Source organism: Euprymna scolopes, chromosome 23, assembly GCF_053919585.1.
Source record: "Euprymna scolopes isolate OS-2025 chromosome 23, ASM5391958v1, whole genome shotgun sequence".
NCBI classification, from domain to species: domain Eukaryota; kingdom Metazoa; phylum Mollusca; class Cephalopoda; order Sepiida; family Sepiolidae; genus Euprymna; species Euprymna scolopes.
The window spans coordinates 76,798,552-76,817,353 of NC_136504.1; the positions used below are offsets into that span (position 1 = coordinate 76,798,552).

The window sequence follows — 18,802 nt, forward strand, 5'->3', positions numbered from 1 at the left end:
AATTTGGTTAATGTGAGGATTGTAACAATTAAATTCTCAAAAAAACTTTGGCTAAGGTCAGGATTGTAACAATATAATTCTCAAAAAAAATGTGTTAAGGTCAGGATTGTAACAATTAAATTCTCAAAAAAAAACTTTGGTTCAGGTGAGGATTGTAAGAATATAATTCTCAAAAAAAATTTGGTCAGGTCAGGATTGTAATAATTAAATTCTCAAAAAAAATATTTGTTAAGGTCAGGATTGTAATGATTAAATTTGACAAAAAAAATATTTGTTAAGGTCAGGATTGTAACAATTAAATTCTCAAAAAAAAATTTTTTCAGGTCAAGATTGTAACAATTAAATTCTAAAAAAAAAATATTTGTTAAGGTCAGGATTGTAACAATTCTCAAAAAAAAAGAAATTTGTTATGGTCAGGATTGTAACAATTAAAGTCTCAAAAAAATATTTGTTAAGGTCAGGATTGTAACAATTAAATTCTCAAAAAAATATATGTTAAGATCAGGATTGTAACAATTAAATTCTCACAAAAAATATTTGTTCAGGTCAGGATTGTAACAATTAAATTCTCAAAAAAATATTTGTTAAGGTCAGGATTGTAATAATTAAATTCTCAAAAAAAAATTGTTAAGGTCAGGATTGTAATAATTACATTCTCCAACAACATTTGTTCAGGTCAGGATTGTAACAATTAAATTCTCAAAAAAAAAATATTTGTTAAGGTCAGGATTGTAATAATTAAATTTGAAAAAAAAATTTTGTTCAGGTCAGGATTGTAACAATTAAATTCTCAAAAAAAATTTGTTCAGGTCAGGATTGTAACAATTAAATTTTCAAAAATAAATTAATTAAGGCCAGGATTGTAATAATTGAATTCTCAAAAATAAAAATCGGGTTAACGTGAGGATTGTAATAATTGAATTCTCAAAAAAAATTTGGTTAAATTCAGGATTGTAATAATCAAAATCTCAAGAAATTTGTTTAAGGTCAGGATTGTAATAATGAAGTTCTCAAAAATAAAAATTTAGTTAACGTGAGCATTGTAATAATTTAATTCTCAAAAAAATATTGTGAAGGTTTTGATTGCAATAATTAAATTCTCAAAAAAAATATTTGTTGAGGTTAGGATTGTAACAATATAATTCTCAAAAAAAATTTGTTCAGGTAAGGATTGTAACAATTAAATTCTCAAAAAGAATTTGGTTACGGTCAGAATTGTAACAATATAATTCTCAAAAAAAATTTGGTTAACGTGAGGATTGTAACAATTACATTCTCAAAAAAACTTTTATTAAGGTCAGGATTGTAACAATATAATTCTCAAAAAAAATATGTTCAGGTCAGGATTGTAACAATTAAATTCTCAAAAAAATATTTGTAAAGGTCAGGATTGTTACAATATAATTCTCAAAACAAATTTGGTCAGGTCAGGATTGTAATAATTAAATTCTCAAAAATATATTTGTTCAGGTCAGGATTGTAACAATTAAATTCTCAAAAAAATATATTTGTTAAGGTCAGGATGTTAATAATTAAATTTGCAAAAAAAAATTTAGTAATAGTCAGGATTGTAACAATTAAATTCTCAAAAACAATTTTTTTCAGGTCAAGATTGTAATATTCTCAAAAAAAAAATTTGTTCAGGTCAGGATTGTAATAATTAAATTCTCAAAAAAAAATTTGGTTAAGGTCAGGATTGTAACAATATAATTCTCAAAAAAAAAGTGTTCAGGTCAGGATTGTAACAATTAAATTCTCAAAAAAAAATTAATTAAGGCCAGGATTGTAATAATTGAATTCTCAAAAAAAAAATTTTTGTTAAGGTCAGGATTGTAAGAATCAAATTCTCAAATAATTTGTTTAAGGTCAGGATTGTAATAATGTAATTCTAAAAAATAAAACTTTGGTTAACGTGAGGGTTGTAATAATTAACTTCTCAAAAAAATATTGTGAAGGTTTGGATTGTAATAATGAAATTCTCAGAATTAAAAATTTAGTTAACGTGAGGATTGTATTACTTAAATTCTCAAAAAAATAGGGTGAATGTTTGGATTGTAATAAGAAAATTCTCAAAAAAATTCGAAAAAAAATATTTGTTCAGGTCAGGATTGTAATAATTAAATTGTCAAAAAAATATTTGTTAAGGTCAGGATTGTAACAATTAAATACTCAAAAAAAAAAAATTGTTAAGGTCAGGATTGTAATAATTAAATTTGCAAAAAAAAATTTTGTAACGGTCAGGATTGTGACAATTACATTCTCAAAAACAAATTTGTCCAGGTCAGGATTGTAACAATTAAATTCTCAAAAAAAATTTGTTCAGGTCAGGATTGTAACAATTAAATTCTCAAAAAAAAAATTGGTTATGGTCAGGATTGTAACAATTAAATTCTCAAAAAAAATTTGTTTAGGTTTGGATTGTAATAATCAAATTTTCACAAATAAATTAATTAAGGCCAGGATTGTAATAATTGAATTCTCAAAAATAAAAATTTGTTTTACGTGAGGATAGTAATAATCAAATTCTCAAAAAATTTGGTTAAGGTCAGGATTGTAATAATTAAAATTCTCAAAAATAAAAATTTGGTTAACGTGAGGATTGTAATAATGAAATTCTCAAAAAAATATTGTGCAGGTTTGGATTGTAATAATTAAATTCTCAAAAAAATATTTGTTAAGGTCAGGATTGTAATAATTCTCAAAAACAATTTGGTTAAGGTCAGGATTGTAACAATATAATTCTCAAAAAAAAATTTGTTCAGGTCAGGATTGTAACAATTAAATTCTCAAAAAACATTTGGTTAAGGTCAGGATTGTAACAATATAATTCCCATAAAAAATTTGTTCAGGTCAGGATTGTAACAATTAAATTTGATAAAAAAAATTGGTTCAGGTCAGGATTGTAACAATTAAATTCTCAAAAAAAAATTAATTAAGGTCAGGATTGTAATAATTGAATTCTCAAAAATAAAAATTTGGTTAAATTCAGAATTGTAATAATTTCATTCTCAAAAAAATATTGTGAAGGTTTTGATTGTAATAATTAAATTCTCCAAAAAAATATTTGTTAAGGTCAGGATTGTAATAATTAAATTCTCAAAAAAAAATTTGGTTAAGGTCAGGATTGTAACAATATAATTCTCCAAAAAAAATTGTTCAGGTCAGGATTGTAACAATTAAATTCTCAAAAAAAATTTTGTTAAGGTCAGGATTGTAACAATATAATTCCCATAAAAAATTTGTTCAGGTCAGGAGTTTAACAATTAAATTCTCAAAAAAAAATTTGTTAAGGTCAGGATTGTAACAATTAAATTCTCAAACAAAAATTTGTAAAGGTCAGGATTCTAACAATTAAATTATCAAAAAAATATTTGTTCAGGTCAGGATTGTAACAATTAAATTTGAAAAAAAATATTTCTTCAGGTCAGGATTGTAACAATGAAATTCTCAAAAAAATTGTGTTAAGGTCAGGATTGTAACAATTAAACTCTAAAAAAAAAAATTGTTCAGGTCAGGATTGTAACAATTAAATTTGAAAAAAAGAATTTTTTCAGGTCAGGATTGTAACAATCAAATTTGAAAAAAAAAATTTGTTCAGGTCAGGATTATAACAATTAAATTCTCAAAAAAACCTTGTTCAGGTCAGGATTGTAACAATTAAATTCCCCCCCCCCCCAAAAAAATCAATTAAGGTTAGGATTGTAATAATGAAATTCTCAAAAATAAAACGTGAGGATTGTAATAATTAAATTCTCAAAAAAGTATTGTGAAGGTTTCGATTGTAATAATTAAATTCTCAAAAATTAAAATTTGGTTAACGTGAGGATTGTATTACTTAAATTCTCAAAAAAATATGGTGAAGGTTTGGATTGTAACAATTAAATTCTCAAAAAAATATTTGTTAAGGTCAGGATTGTAACAATTAAATTCTCAAAAAAAAAAAATTGTTATGGTCGGGATTGTAACAATTAAATTTGCAAAAAAAAAATTGTTCAGGTCAGGATTGTAACAATATAATTCTCAAAAAAATATTTGTTCAGGTCAGGATTGTAACAATTAAATTCTCAACAGGATTGTAACAATTAAATTCTCAAAAAAATTTGTTCAGGTCAGGATTGTAACAATTAAATTTTCAAAAATAAATTAATTAAGGCCAGGATTGTAATAATTGAATTCTCAAAAATAAAAATTTGGTTAACGCGAGGATTGTAATAATGAAATTCTCATAAAAGTATTTGGTTAAATTCAGGATTGTAATAATCAAATTCTCAAAATTTTGGTTAAGGCCATAATTGTAATAATGAAATTCTCAAAAATAAAAATTTGGTTAACGTGAGGATTGTAATAATTTAATTCTCAAAAAAATATTGTGAAGGTTTGGATTGTAATAATTAAATTCTCAAAAAAAATATTTGTTAAGGTCAGGATTGTAATAATTAAATTTAAAAAAAAAATCTGGTTAAGGCCAGGATTGTAACAATAGGATTCTCAAAAAAAATTTGGTTAAGGTCAGGATTGTAACAATATAATTCTCAAAAATATTTGTTCAGGTCAGGATTGTAACAATTAAATTCTCAAAAAAATGTTTGTTAAGGTCGGGATTGTAACAATTAAATTCTCAAATAAAATTTTGTTAAGGTCAGGATTGTAACAATTAAATTCTCAAAAAAAATTTTGTGAAGGTCAGGATTGTAACAATTAAATCCTCAAATAAAATTTTGTTAAGGTCATGATTGTAACAATTAAATTATCAAATAAAATTTTGTTAAGGTCAGGATTGTAACAATTAAATTCTCAAATAAAATTTTTTTTAGGTCAGGATGGTAACAATTAAATTATCAAAAAAGAATTTGTTCAGGTCAGGATTGTAACAATTAAATTTAAAAAAAAATATTTGTTCAGGTCAGGATTGTAATAATTAAATTTGAAAAAAAAATTTTTTCAGGTCAGGATTGTAACAATTAAATTCTCAAAAAAAAATATTTGTTCAGGTCAGGATTGTAACAATTAAATTCTCAAAAAAAAATTTGTTCAGGTCAGGATTGTAACAATTAAATTTGAAAAAAAAAATTTGTTCAGGTCAGGATTGTAACAATTAAATTTGAAAAAAAAAATTGTTCAGGTCTGGATTGTAACAATTAAATTCTCCAAAAAAAATTAATTAAGGTCAGGATTGTAACAATTAAATTTAAAAAAAAAAATATTTGTTAAGGTCAGGATTGTAACAATTAAATTTGAAAAAAAAAAATTTGTTCAGGTCAGGATTGTAACAATTAAATTTGAAAAAAAAAATTTGTTCAGGTCAGGATTATAACAATTAAATTCTCAAAAAAAATTGTTCAGGTCAGGATTGTAACAATTAAATTCTCAAAAAAAAATTAATTAAGGTCAGGATTGTAATAATTAAATTCTCAAAAAAAATTTGGTTTAATTCAGGATTGTAATAATTAAATTCTCAAAAAAGTTGGTTACGGTCAGGATTGTAATAATTAAATTCTCAAAAAAAAATTTGTTAAGGTCAGGATTGTAACAATTAAATTTGCAAAAAAAACTTTGTTTAGGTTAGGATTGTAATAATTAAATTCTCAAAAATTTGTTCATGTCAGGATTGTAACAATTAAATTCTCAAAAACATTTTTGTTAAAGTAAAGATTGCCTGTTTTTTCCCGTAAAGTTTCTCTCTGACGGAAAGACAATGATAAGCAACATATGGTTCCTTTTTATTAATGATTATCTTTCTATCAGATAATGTGAAAGACCGACTTACTCTATTTTAAAAAGAGCAAACAGTCTTGACTATTACCAAAATTTCATGCAAATTTTTCTTATTTTCAAACATAAATTATATGATTGTTTTGAATGGAAAAATTTAAATACAATTGCTTTTTTAGTTTTTACTTCCCTCTCTCGCCCTAACTCTAACCCAACCGCAGGAAGTTGTGACACAAGATGCAAAAATATATCAAGTTTTTTTGCACTAATGAGTAGTTTTCATGTAATACTGTTTCAATTAATGCCAGTAAAAACAAATTCATAGCTTAGTTATAATATTCATGATGAGAGGTACGCATATTTTTGAAACTCCACGAATTAAGGACATTTCAATATAGCTTTTTTGAGTATCCTGTCGAACAAGAAATTAATGTAAAATATACTTTTACAGGCTTTAATTTTTTTTTCTTATATATATAGTAACTGTCAACACAATTCTTTGTTTTTTTTAATTTGTTCTACTTGGCCTTTTGGGCAAGATCAAAGTGTAGTATCTGTTCTTCAGATGCTGCACTTCTATTTCTTGTTCTCTTTCAGTGGAGGAGAAATCCTTCACGACTGAGACAATTTTTATTTTTGTACCTTTTCTCCACATTAAAAAACGACCCTGGTGTCTAACTCTGTCCTGTGGGGAGGCATAGTAAATAGGTAAATAGGTACTTCATATTGAAGCCTTGCCTATGGCATCAATAAGAATCAGATATTTTACATGTAATGAATGAAGTCAAAAAATGATTTTTTCCATTTACAGCGGCAAATGCCATCTCGTGTTCATTTTAAAATCAATTCGTTTTGCTTCATTTTTCTTTTTTCCTGTTTATGTATTTCTGTGAGTAGGAGTAACAAGAAAACCCAAATACAAAACTCCAATTGCGATTCTTTTTTGCTGTCCTCATCACTATTGAGATTTCTATTTCAGCAATGTTGAGCATTTTGACGTTTAGTGTTAATGTGATGATCACTCAAGTGATTGCCGAAAGTGTGAAATGAATGTTCATATTACCCATTGAATTTTTACGTGGTGTGACCTTAAAAAATTAATAAATAAGACAATACGGTAGTATATTTCCAAGAAGAAAAGATGACTGCTGATATTTACTTCCTTCTTTTCCCATTAGAGGAAGAATGTGGCACAATGGCAGATGGGGAGAATCAAGCCAACGTGCCTAAAGATTGAGCACTATTAAAAATTGCCTGGGCAATCCCTCAAAATTCTCCAGTTGGGGCATCTCAAGCAGAAAATAAGCTGAATCCATCCCAAAAAGTGGAGGCAAAGTCTTTTAGGATTACCCAGGATGAATACCTTAGCCGCAGACAAAGAGTTGATGAAATCAGACTGATTGTCGAGGACATATGCTTGACTGGTATTTAACAGTTCTGGGTCTCAAAGCAACAAGTTGTGGCTAGATCACTTTGAGACTTTGTTATAAGCATAATGTCTTAAGGGCCTACATTCAATTTTGAGAGACAATGGATACCCTCTGTAAGGGTACCCGCACATGTAATTATGAAGCAAGGGTTGCACAATCCCTAATCACATCTCTCCTGAATCAGCATTGCTTGATTCCAGTGGCAAGGAGAAGTCCAAAACGACTGTAAATAATGCCAAGATTAGCACATACAGCACATGGTATTCCTAAATAATCATTCATTTAGGATTAACTAGGCTCAATTTGACTTAACTTTGATGATTTAACTTTGATGATTTAATTGGAACCGATGTGTTGTCAACATGATCATGCCGTATACATAATGTCTAGAAGAGTCGATATAGTCACAAAATATGGTAGATGACCATCACACCGTAAGATTAATTTGAATATTGAATTTTAACGATGTTGACTGATATTTGTGGAAAACCCCATCATATAAGTGGAGGTTTTTTAAACTTCTTATTTTGCAGACAAAACCATAAGTTGTTTCAGTCAAAAACTTTTGTATATTTATAAAGATTATCTATTCCATTGTCACTTCATTTGCTTATCTGTACTTTTGAACTAGACAAAATTAGCTTTTGAACTAGAAAAAACCGATTTTGAATGACACAGAAAAATGTAAACAGCCAGAAAAAGGTAAAATGAAAATAAAGAAAAACATTCAAAAAAACTTATGTGATATATAATGCGGCATTTTCATAGATAAACAAAAGTAATAATTGTCTCCAAATCGAAAATGGAAAAACCTTTTTACTTATTTTGTCCAGGAAGAGTAAGCATTTAGAATATTTAAAAAATGTATTCAAAGTGTTGATTTAACACAAAATAAAACAGGACAAAAAAACATTAAGAATTTGCATGTTTTGATGTGTTCAAATAGTGCATAGTACCCCAAGGGTTTACGATTTGTGTATATAGGTTATTCCCATCTTAAACAGCTGTAAGGAAGGAGGAGGGGGAAATTCCTTATCTTTATAAGATAAAGATGAGGTTCAAACGAGTCTGTTGCTGTAATAAAAGAGTTATCACTTGTCTGGCATCGTTCTAGCAGAACATCGGTTTTGTCAAAGGTCAAAGGTTACTTTGTTTTGTTTTTTATTTGAAGTGTCACCACTGATCAAGGCCCAGAGGCTACTCTAGTATAAAGGTTAAGTGCTATGTAGATGGTGAGACAAGATCAGTCACTGTGAAACTAAATTATCTAAATGGACAACTCAATAGGAATTTATTCACATTAGATTTAAAGATGACCATGTTATAGTCAGCCGGGAAGCAAACACTCGATATTGCATTCCACAGATGGACAGTTCTAGGAAAAAAGCTCTGTTCATGGAATTTTCATTTAGTTTTGGACACAGATAAAGAGTGAGGAAAGTTGTTGGCGGTTGTTTCAGCTAGGTATTTGACGTTTTACAGGGAGGGACCATAGATTGGAGCTCAGTCGAGCGCCTAACCTTAAAGTATCGATAGACTCAGAATGTCTCTTCCGTAAGAAAGTAAGGAGGAGGAAAAGGTCATAGACCACTAATTTTTGAAGACAGTTCTGCATTCCAGGTGTGGCAACAGTACTCCATCTTAGGGCATATTTGATTCTTGTACAGCGAGAGTATTGCATTGAGAGTTAAGTACTTTCTGGAGCAGTGGAACAATCCCACCATTTTTCCAGTGATTTTAGCCACGGATCTAATGAATCTCAATTTCTAATGTAAGTCTTCGATTTGGGGCCAGGGGTTAGTCTCAGAAGTTTGTCAAAGTCAGGTGCTTTATCAAGGTGAGAGCTGTTCACTTCAACTGGGGAAAAGTGAGCATATGAGTGTTGGTGGTGAAAAGATAGAAGTTTGTTTTGGATGTATTAAAGGTTACTAGCCATTCAGATTGTTTGAAAGATAGATTAAAGCACCCTCTACAAAATGTTAAACAGAAATTTTCACATTAAAATATTTGTTAGATTTAATTTACTCCAGATTTTCTTAATGCAAAACAGCTCCACGTAATGGACATCATCCAAATAATAAATTCTTTAGCAAAAGAAAAAAGAAACAATTGCTTATCATTTGAGTTCATCATTTATAAAGAGCTCATCCTGAAACGATTTGATTTTCAAACACAGAAAATCTGATTGACGAAGCAAGAACATAATTGTATTGTGTTCTAATAGTGTCCAATTAGTCTAACACATGTGCAGAAAAAGTCAGACAGTAGCACATACACACACTTTCAAAAATATCTTTTCACATTCGGAATTGCTGAGACACTAAACAAACTGCTTACATCACTTGTTGCCTGCTGAGACTGATATTTTACCTCCCTTCCACTACAGGAAGATTTGACACAAGGTCCAAAGGTGGGATTTCTTCGGCCATCTCACTAGAGGTAGTGCACACTAGATCCACAAAAAATGCCTGGGCAACCCCGTTGGCATTCCCCAATCTGCCTGTGACAGTTAACTAACTCCACCCCAAAGAGGAGAGGCAAGGCACACACTGTATACAATGATTTAAGTCATTTTTAAATAAGAACTTTTTTTTTTTCATTAAAAGTTAAAATTTCTTTTGCAATCACTTTTTATATTAATCTATTTTCTTATTGATAAAATCTTTTTATCAGAAAAAAATTATTGATTTATACCCCCTCCCTTTTTTTTAAAACTTTGCATTATGATTTTTTTTAAGTAGTCACTGGAAAAATGGTGGGATCGTTAAGTATCTCACTGCTGATGCAATTCTCTACCTGTATAAGAGCCAAGTACATCCTAGGATGGAGTACTGTTGCTACATTTGGGCAGGAGCTGCTCGGAGAACTTATCCAGCCTTGACAGAGTTCAAAACAGACTTTGTAATCTAGTAGACAATGCCTTTTTCTTTTCTCTGCAACCTCTTTCTCACAGAAGAGACGTTGCAAGCCTGTTCCTGCTCTATTATTATTTTTATGGGAAATGCTCGTTTGAGTTCCAATCTATGGTCCCTCTCGCCAATCAAAATCCCCGCTCGCCAATCAAAATCCCCGCTCGCCAATCAAAATCCCCGCTCGCCAATCAAAATCCCCGCTCGCCAATCAAAACACTCGTTTAGCCAAAATCACTATTAATGAATTCCCCTACTCTCTATTGATGCCTAAACCTAAATATGGATTCCATCAACAAAGCTTCTGCTCGTCTGAGGAACTTTGTTCTGGTGGTTTGCTTTCCAGCTGACTACAATATTGCTGTCTTCAAGTCCAACGTAAACAAGTTCTTATTGAACCATTCTCATAAATAATCTGATTATATCAAATTTCCACTACTAACGCAACTGTCTCAATGACTACAATATGCACATTAACCTTTATCCTTGAGTGGACTCTGGGTCTTGATATGGTGTAACCAATTTGTAAAAACAAATTTTATCTTGATCCCAGATTTGCTGAAATTAGTTTCAAAATTATCTTTTTTCCTTCTGTCAATTACTTTTGCACTAAGAGTCTTCATCTATTCTCTTATTGCTTCTGAAAATCTGAAGACAAACAATTCAGTGTTGGATTTTTAATCTTTTAATGTAATATTTCATCTTAGTCTTCCTGGTGGCCTTTCAAAAAGATGGCCTTCCTTCTACAATTTTAGTTTGTTTATTTTTCTACCTCACCTCTCCAGTTTTCAATGAATTCAAAACTAACCAATAAAAACCATTTTCTTTCTACCCCCACCCATCTCGTCGCCATTACTAGTTTTCTGTAGATGTGTAGATAACCCCATGAAGTTGTTGCTTGTATCTTGTCTAACACCAAAACTTCAACATTCGCCCCACATATACTATCCGTCCTCTTCTCCATCCATTCCTATTCAAGTTGGATACTGGAAGACATTGTTGTGCTTGGATCGTTTAAACCTTAAAACAGGATCCCATTGTGACTATTTACTGTCTTTTCTGTCTTACTCTGCCTTTTTTTTTTTTTACAGTCCATGATTAATGAGCGTTGCAAGAGAAAGAAATAATGTGTTTGGGGTTTGAGCCATGAAATATGATCGGATCGTATGTAAAGTAGTAGTTAAGTTGTTTTTTACATTTTTTAACATTTTTTAACAGAATCTATGATTTTTAGTTGCTGTGTTATTGGTTGATTAAGAAGTTCTAAGATTGAGAAGAGATACTACACTAGCAAGCCACCCGAGCATTGAATGAATGAAGACTTGTTTTACTAGGCATGAACCCCATATTACCATTTTTTTTTTACTTGAAGTGTCATCTTTATTGTTTATACATGCCTGGTACAAGCGCAGACCACACAATATTATTGATCCCTTCCCTCCACCCCATGCAAAATGAATAACACCATTAGGTTCCTTGCAATATTTTATTTGAGAAAATTTGTTTGATAGGACTTTGGTTTTTATCATATCTCTGACAGAAAGACAGACTAAGTGTTTGTCAGTCGGAAGGACTTAAAGAAATAAATATTAAAAAAATTCAAAAATAAATAATTCAAAACATAGTTATGTTTAATTTTTAAATTATGATTTTTTTAATTCGTTCCAGTTTCCCATATTTTATGTTTTTATTTCAATAAATATTTGAAAATAATATTTATTACATATAGGTAATAAATATTTGAAAATAATATTTATTACATATAGGTAATAAATATTTGAAAATAATATTTATTACATATAGGTAATAAATATTTGAAAATAATATTTATTACATATAGGCAATAAACATGTAAATCTTATAGCTATAGAACATTATTTCTACTCATAGTGGAACTCTAGAGACCCCAAAAAGTCAAGTATTGTGTGAAACAATGAAACATGAATTTTTCCAACTTTTCTTTTCGACCCCTCTCTCGTAATGATATGTTTAATGTAGATGGAAAGTTTCCATTTTACTTGCAATTAATAGTTTTTTATTACTATAAAAAATAAACTTAAAATGGTTAAACTTATTTGGATGTGTTCAGAGAATGTTTGAAATTTGATCCAATCAAAACGCATCATTGTTTCTCATATTCTCTTGCTTTATCTTTTTCATTATCGGTTTCTCTCTATCTCACTATATATGCCTTTTTTTTTAATAAGGAGAAAAACAGAAACTATTTACTCTCTCTCTCTCTCTCTCTCTCTCTCTCTCTCTCTCTCTCTCTCTCTCTCTCTCTCCCATTCGATATTAAATCTCGAAATATATAAGAAAAGTTTGAAAATATGGTTAAAGTGTATTTAAAATAGAGGATATAACGAAACAAATTAGAACCTACATTTCGCATAGTATCATATGTATATTAGCAGTTTATTTTTTTCCAATCGGAACGTTTTGCTGTCAAACTTTTTTTTCTCCCACCTTCTCAGTCTATAATCATTTATCTTTATCACTGTTTCCCTGGTGTCCATATGAAACGTGGAGAGATAAGAATGATAGAGAATAATAAGGAAATGGTGATTATTGAAACTTTATCCTATTTAAGGTTTGAGAGAGTGAACAGTCCTCATGACTAAAAGAAGATTAAATATTGGTCAGGATTAAGTATAAAAACTTTAAAATCGATCAAAAATGAAATTTGTCTTTGTAACAACACTGAACTGCGCCTTAAAACATTGACAAAACAGATTTCTGTATGTAAGTTGCAATAAGAAAGTTAGTAAGAATTAATGAAGAGGGGGGAAACCGACTGAGAGAAAATTCCAAGATTCAATGCTTAAATTTCCATTGGAATTTGCTTATTATAATCATCGATAATGTTATTAAAAATAAGACATTGGAACCAAATATCTGTAAATATATATCAGATGCTCACTAACAATAACCAGTGATAACCGGTGACAATAGCCTCTTAAAATAACCACTGCAAATGATTTGCATTATCGTAATAGCTTATTACTATTGAGTTTTTGCTGACAATGGTCATTTGGGAGTTGAATGGCAATGAACCTCTCCAACTGTCCCAGTACTCTCTACACCCTTCCTTGGGGGTCTTGGTTAACATCCTGACCCCTTCTCTTTTCTATCCTCCTTGATCCTTCATGGCTATAGCTTAGGATGGTGCAATTACATTGTTTTTTAACGTTTGTTTTTGTTGTTGTTGTTTTTTTTGTCGAAGGGGGGGGAGTGTGAAATTTTTTGCAGTCTCAGTTCCTTTGGGTTCATCTGGTGTTCTATGTTTTATTTCTATCGCAACTTCCATCTAACTGATTAGTGTTTGTAGTTTATGCAGGTTGATTTCTGAATTCAATTTTTTCCTTAAGATTTCATCTGTTTTTGTTCTTGCCATTCTTTTATGGTTTCCGTCTTCCCTTTGATTCCAATTTTGTATTCATGTTCCATATTCTTTTCAGTTCTCTGGTAAGTTCCATATATTTGCTTTTCTGTCTTCTTGGTCACCACATCCAATCTCTTTGCTTAGATGAGTTTGTATAAGATTTTGTGATTTTCATTTCCTACTACTGCTTCCGGTTTGTGTCTGTACCATTTGTATGCATGCTCACAATGCAGTCGCTTGCAGAGTTCCAAGTGAACTGTCTTTCCCACACAGTCGTGTATGTTTTGGTGTCTTTTGCAGGACTAGTTTACTGCATTTATTAATATAGTTTACTGCTTCATATCTTTGTTCATAGAATCTGTTTTATTTGCTGTTATTCTTTATTGCTCTTATACAGAAATAAAGAGACGTGTTACCATCTAATTTACATGTATGTGATGTATACAAAAATGTAATATGTAAATTTTTTAACAGCACTTTTTCTAAATATTCAGGTTGAATCAACATAGAGTGAGAGGGGCAAAAAATATACAATTAAGAGATATGGATGACTTGTTCAAGTAATTATAAATTGCAGATAATCAGAACAATTAAAAAAATTTGTTTGTCAAACATAACTCAATCCTAGAATTAAGGGATATTTTGGCATGTATAGTGTTTTATAGGAAAAAGTCCTTAGAGAAACTCACATTGATGAACTCACATTTAGTATAATACTATCCATATGAAATATTCTTTTATTCATAAACATTTGTTTCATCATTTTTATGGCTAATCAGTGTGGCTAGAACTACCGAGATTCAAAGCCAGGACCCCAGTATGCTGGGGTCAAGTACTCCACCAACTAAGCTAAACGAAACTGCCAGTGAAAGTGAAAGAAATTATATTGTATAGAAACAAAACTATTGATATTTTTAACGATACTGATAACTAAAAATACTCAATTCCTTTTCCAAAAGAATATTTCCATAATAAAATTAAATGTGTATATATATATATATATATATATGGCTGGAAACAAACAAAAACCACAAAGTAAAAAAAAATGAAGCTTGTATATGATGTGACTTTGAAGGAAAAAACGCGCGCGCGTGTGCCTGTGTGTGTGTGTGTGTGTGTGTGTGTGTGTGTGTGTGTGTGTGTGTGTAAAATATGTAAAAACCTACATTTGTGTTGACGTTGTTTTTTATTAGGATGAATTTCTTACAGATAATTTTGTGTTTAATCTTTTTTTTCAGATTTTTTGTTTTCTGATTCTTTTTACACTCAATATTTACATTTACTGATTTACTTAAAATTTTCTCAAGGCGATTTTAGTAAAAATATGTGGAAGTTTTTCTATTTCTTTTACTATTTCCTGAAAAAATATACTCAGCAAGATTAAAACAAGATAACTCATGCATTGAAAGTATTTTCCATGTATTTCAAACATAAATAATTCTAAATAAACTGCAGAAATATACAGATTTGACAGATTTAATCCTTATGTAATAAAGATTTGTCGTTATGGGATAAAGTAAAAAATACTGACAGAGAAGAATGGTGGAGAGTAAGATGACTCAATGGGCGACAATGGCCCCTAAATAAACCGAGTATAGTATATAATACAATAGAAAACTAGTAATCTTAATTAATAGATTAGAACACCAACCCAGAAAAGATGGATGACACTTCATTATCTAAATACATATTGTTCCTACAGATGAACAATTGGGACCTGTCCTGGAATGGAGTATTTTGAAGAAGGCCTCAACACACAGTACACAACCTTACATGTTTTCTCTATATTAAAAAAAAAATGGTAATTAGTAGATTCTTAACGATAAATTGTTACATCAAAGAGATGGAGTGGGTTGGTTGTAAGAGAGTGGGAGTTAGTTGTAAAAATTTCAAACAATTCCTCTTGGATAGATATAGTACCGATCAAGATAATATATTATAATTTCCTTTAAATAAAATTTCAGAAATCATCATTAGATACTATAAACATATAACTAGAGGAGTAATAAATATTATTCTCTTTTATTAAATGTAGTTAATATGAAATAAATAAAAATTCTGCATTAAATCCGTGTTACCTCTAGTGTTACATATACAAGAAAAGCTAATTAAAAGTTAAGAATTTTTGAGTCTTCAATTTTGTAATATTTTATTATGTGGTTTTTATCTTTGTGCATGTGTGTTTACATGTACATTGTGTAAATATAGTTATGGATATGTTAGTGTGCTTGCATAGACTTTTATACAGTTTTAGTTGTGTCTATGTCGTTACTTTGATACATCTAATTTAATATGTAAGCTCATAGTTCATTGTGTAAAAATATATATTAACGAGCAATACCGGCGTTGCCCAGTGGAAGCATGCCCCCCCCTCGAATCAATTAAATTACAGTTGTTGCTGCTACTGCTACCCAACCCTCAACCTCCTCATGTTACAAACGGCTTTCGGAATAGACACCCCCAACTCCTCATGGTAAGAACGGCTATCAGAATGGATACACCCAACCTGTCCATGGCAAGAATGAGCGGAGAGAGGTGGTGTAGTAAGAATATTGAACAACCCTCAGCCCGCCGCCCCCTCGCCGCCGCTGCTCCTCCTCCTCCTCCTGCTGCTCGGATTTTATGCACTAATGCTCCTAGCCTTGAACCTTACATTACCATCTTACTATATTTAAAAAATAAAAAATATTACCATCTTACTATATTTAAAAAATAAAAAATGTTACCATCTTACTATATTTAAAAAATAAAAAATATTACCATCTTACTATATTTAAAAAATAAAATTATTACCATCTTACTATATTTTAAAAATAAAAAATATTACCATCTTACTATATTTAAAAAATAAAATATATTACCATCTTACTATATTTAAAAAATAAAAAATATTACCATCTTACTATATTTAAAAAATAAAATATATTACCATCTTACTATATTTAAAAAATAAAAAATATTACCATCTTACTATATTTAAAAAATAAAATATATTACCATCTTACTATATTTAAAAAATATTACCATCTTACTATATTTAAAAAATAAAATAACACATCACCTTTACAGATGATTACTATTTTTAACCCGTTAATCACGGTGGAAACATTTTCATAACGTGTAAGATTAGATATACAGACATTGTATGATTCTCGCAAATTTATCGATAAAAATTGTTTATTTACAGACATCGCCATTACTGAATGGTGACGTCACGTCACGTGACATGACTAAGCATTTTTTTAATTACTTATAAATATCATTAGATCATTCCATTATTACTACTTAAATACATTGGAAAAACGAAAAAAAGTGTCACTTTTTTGGGGGGCCCCCTGCAGAAAAACACCCAGCTAACACCCTTAGACTAGTCCTAATGGACCAAAAATTCGATATTTGTTGTCCGGATGGTGGGGCTTTAATATGAGACCAAGTTCGTTAATTTTTGTTCTGTTTGTCGAAAGTTTTTAGCAGACATACAAACAAACACACACACTCACACACATTTTGCCTTTTATATATTAGACTAGCGGGGGGTACCCGGCGATGCCTGGGTGTCTTGAGGTAAATCAAAACTCCGGGGGGTGGGGTTAAATAATAATAAAAAAATGTTTTGGTAGGTGAGTATGAGAATCGAACCCGTACCCTTGAGTTGGAAATTAATGTGTGAAAAAAAAAAAAAGTGCGATGTTACCATTGGGCCACCGCAACATACAGCGTAGACGTGTTTGAATTTATTTATCTAACTATAAAAACAGGCGTGCGTAATAAAAGTTAACTTTGCTGCTTCCATTTGACCTAATTAAGAAGGTCAAATAGAAGTCACGCAGCGTCTGAGTTTGTTTATCCAAATTTGACTGTCTGATATACAAGATTGATCAAAACTGATTGCTTCTGGACGTTTTTCCCGGCGCAATGCCGCAAACACGTCTGTTTGAGTTTAGTTTCACTTTATTTATACTAAAAAGCCCAATCAACACGCGAGAAGCCAAAATAGCAATAATTTTGTAAAAATCGACGTAAATAAATCTATACGCTACGCGCTTTCCTAATTCCTAGATATTATTATATAGGACCTACATACACAGTTTTAAGCGATAGTAACGACCCCGGGAGCGTGTGCGAGAAAAGCCTTTTGAAGACATACACGAAATGGTCACATACATTTTGCCTTTTATATATATAGATAATAATAATTATAATACAAAATAATTCCTCATAAAATGTTACTGCAAATGTTCCGTTTGATCTTGGTATAGGTCTTTGTTTTCAATTGTATTCCCAGTAAACAATAACTGGAATGGTTAATTGGACTATTGTGACCTTAGGTGGAATCAAAGGAAAATTATAGATGGTGTCTTGAAATTCTTTTAAAAATATTACTATTATTATATATTACTAAAATAAAAATATTACTATTAGATATATCTTAAGAGTTTGAATCCAAATCTCTATAAATCCAATTTGTTTAAATTGAGACCTTAAACCATAAAAGGACAAATAAATCTAAAGGTTGACTAAAAGCTTATTTTAATTGAAAGCAAAAAGAAATTATTGATTTGGCAATCAACTTTTTCAACCCTAACCAGTTCTTTTGCTTTTCTCAACATGCTACTCAGCATATGATTTGTGCACTCTTTTTGATCTATACTTTCAAAATTATGTATGATTTGTGCACTCTTTTTGATCTATACTTTCAAAATTATGTATGATTTGTGCACTCTTTTTGATCTATACTTTCAAAATTATGTATGATTTGTGCACTCTTTTTGATCTATACTTTCAAAATTATGTGGCAATTTTCAGACTGACTTAAGAATTGAATTCTCTTCAAAATCGTTGAATCCTTTTGTGTTTTTCTTAATTTTGTTGTTAAGTTTTTAAAAATCTTATTCTTTTTTTCATCCAGGTGAGGTTCGTTATGTAAGAAATACGAGTCAAATGACAACATTGATGCATGTCGACCCAACTCTTCCATTATGGATGTTTTTCGATGTTTATGGGAATGTCCAGAAAATAAAGATTCTTGGTAAGTTAACCCTTTATTTACTGATACTTTTATTAACTTTATTTTTCCATTTGTTTCGCCAAAATCGATTATGTAGTTGGCTCATTCCATGTCAAATTGACAAATAGGGGGGGGGGGGGGCACAAATCATGTCCGACACGGATTTTTTTCAAATTTGCTACACTTATAGATCTCCATGAAAGGAATTGAATGGCACTTGTTACACATCTCAAGGTCAAGGGGTTCCTGAGATATGACCTTGACCTTTTACAAAAATGGGAATTTTTATGAAGAAGTGACCAACTTTAAAAGACGATATCTCTGTTGTTTATCGACCTACAAAGTTCATTTATATATCATT

General features: G+C 30.1%; 1 protein-coding gene across 2 annotated transcripts in view; it reads left to right on the forward strand.

Annotated features, from left to right (window-relative positions):
• The window catches only part of LOC145246016 (protein neuralized-like), a 600,001-nt gene that overhangs the window by 556,478 nt on the left and 24,721 nt on the right, over nucleotides 1–18,802 (forward strand). For both annotated transcript variants that reach the window (XM_080107829.1, XM_080107828.1), the window contains exon 4: nucleotides 18,343–18,462. In XM_080107829.1, coding sequence (XP_079963955.1) covers nucleotides 18,343–18,462 — 120 coding nt within the window. The remainder of the gene's footprint in view (nucleotides 1–18,342; nucleotides 18,463–18,802) is intronic.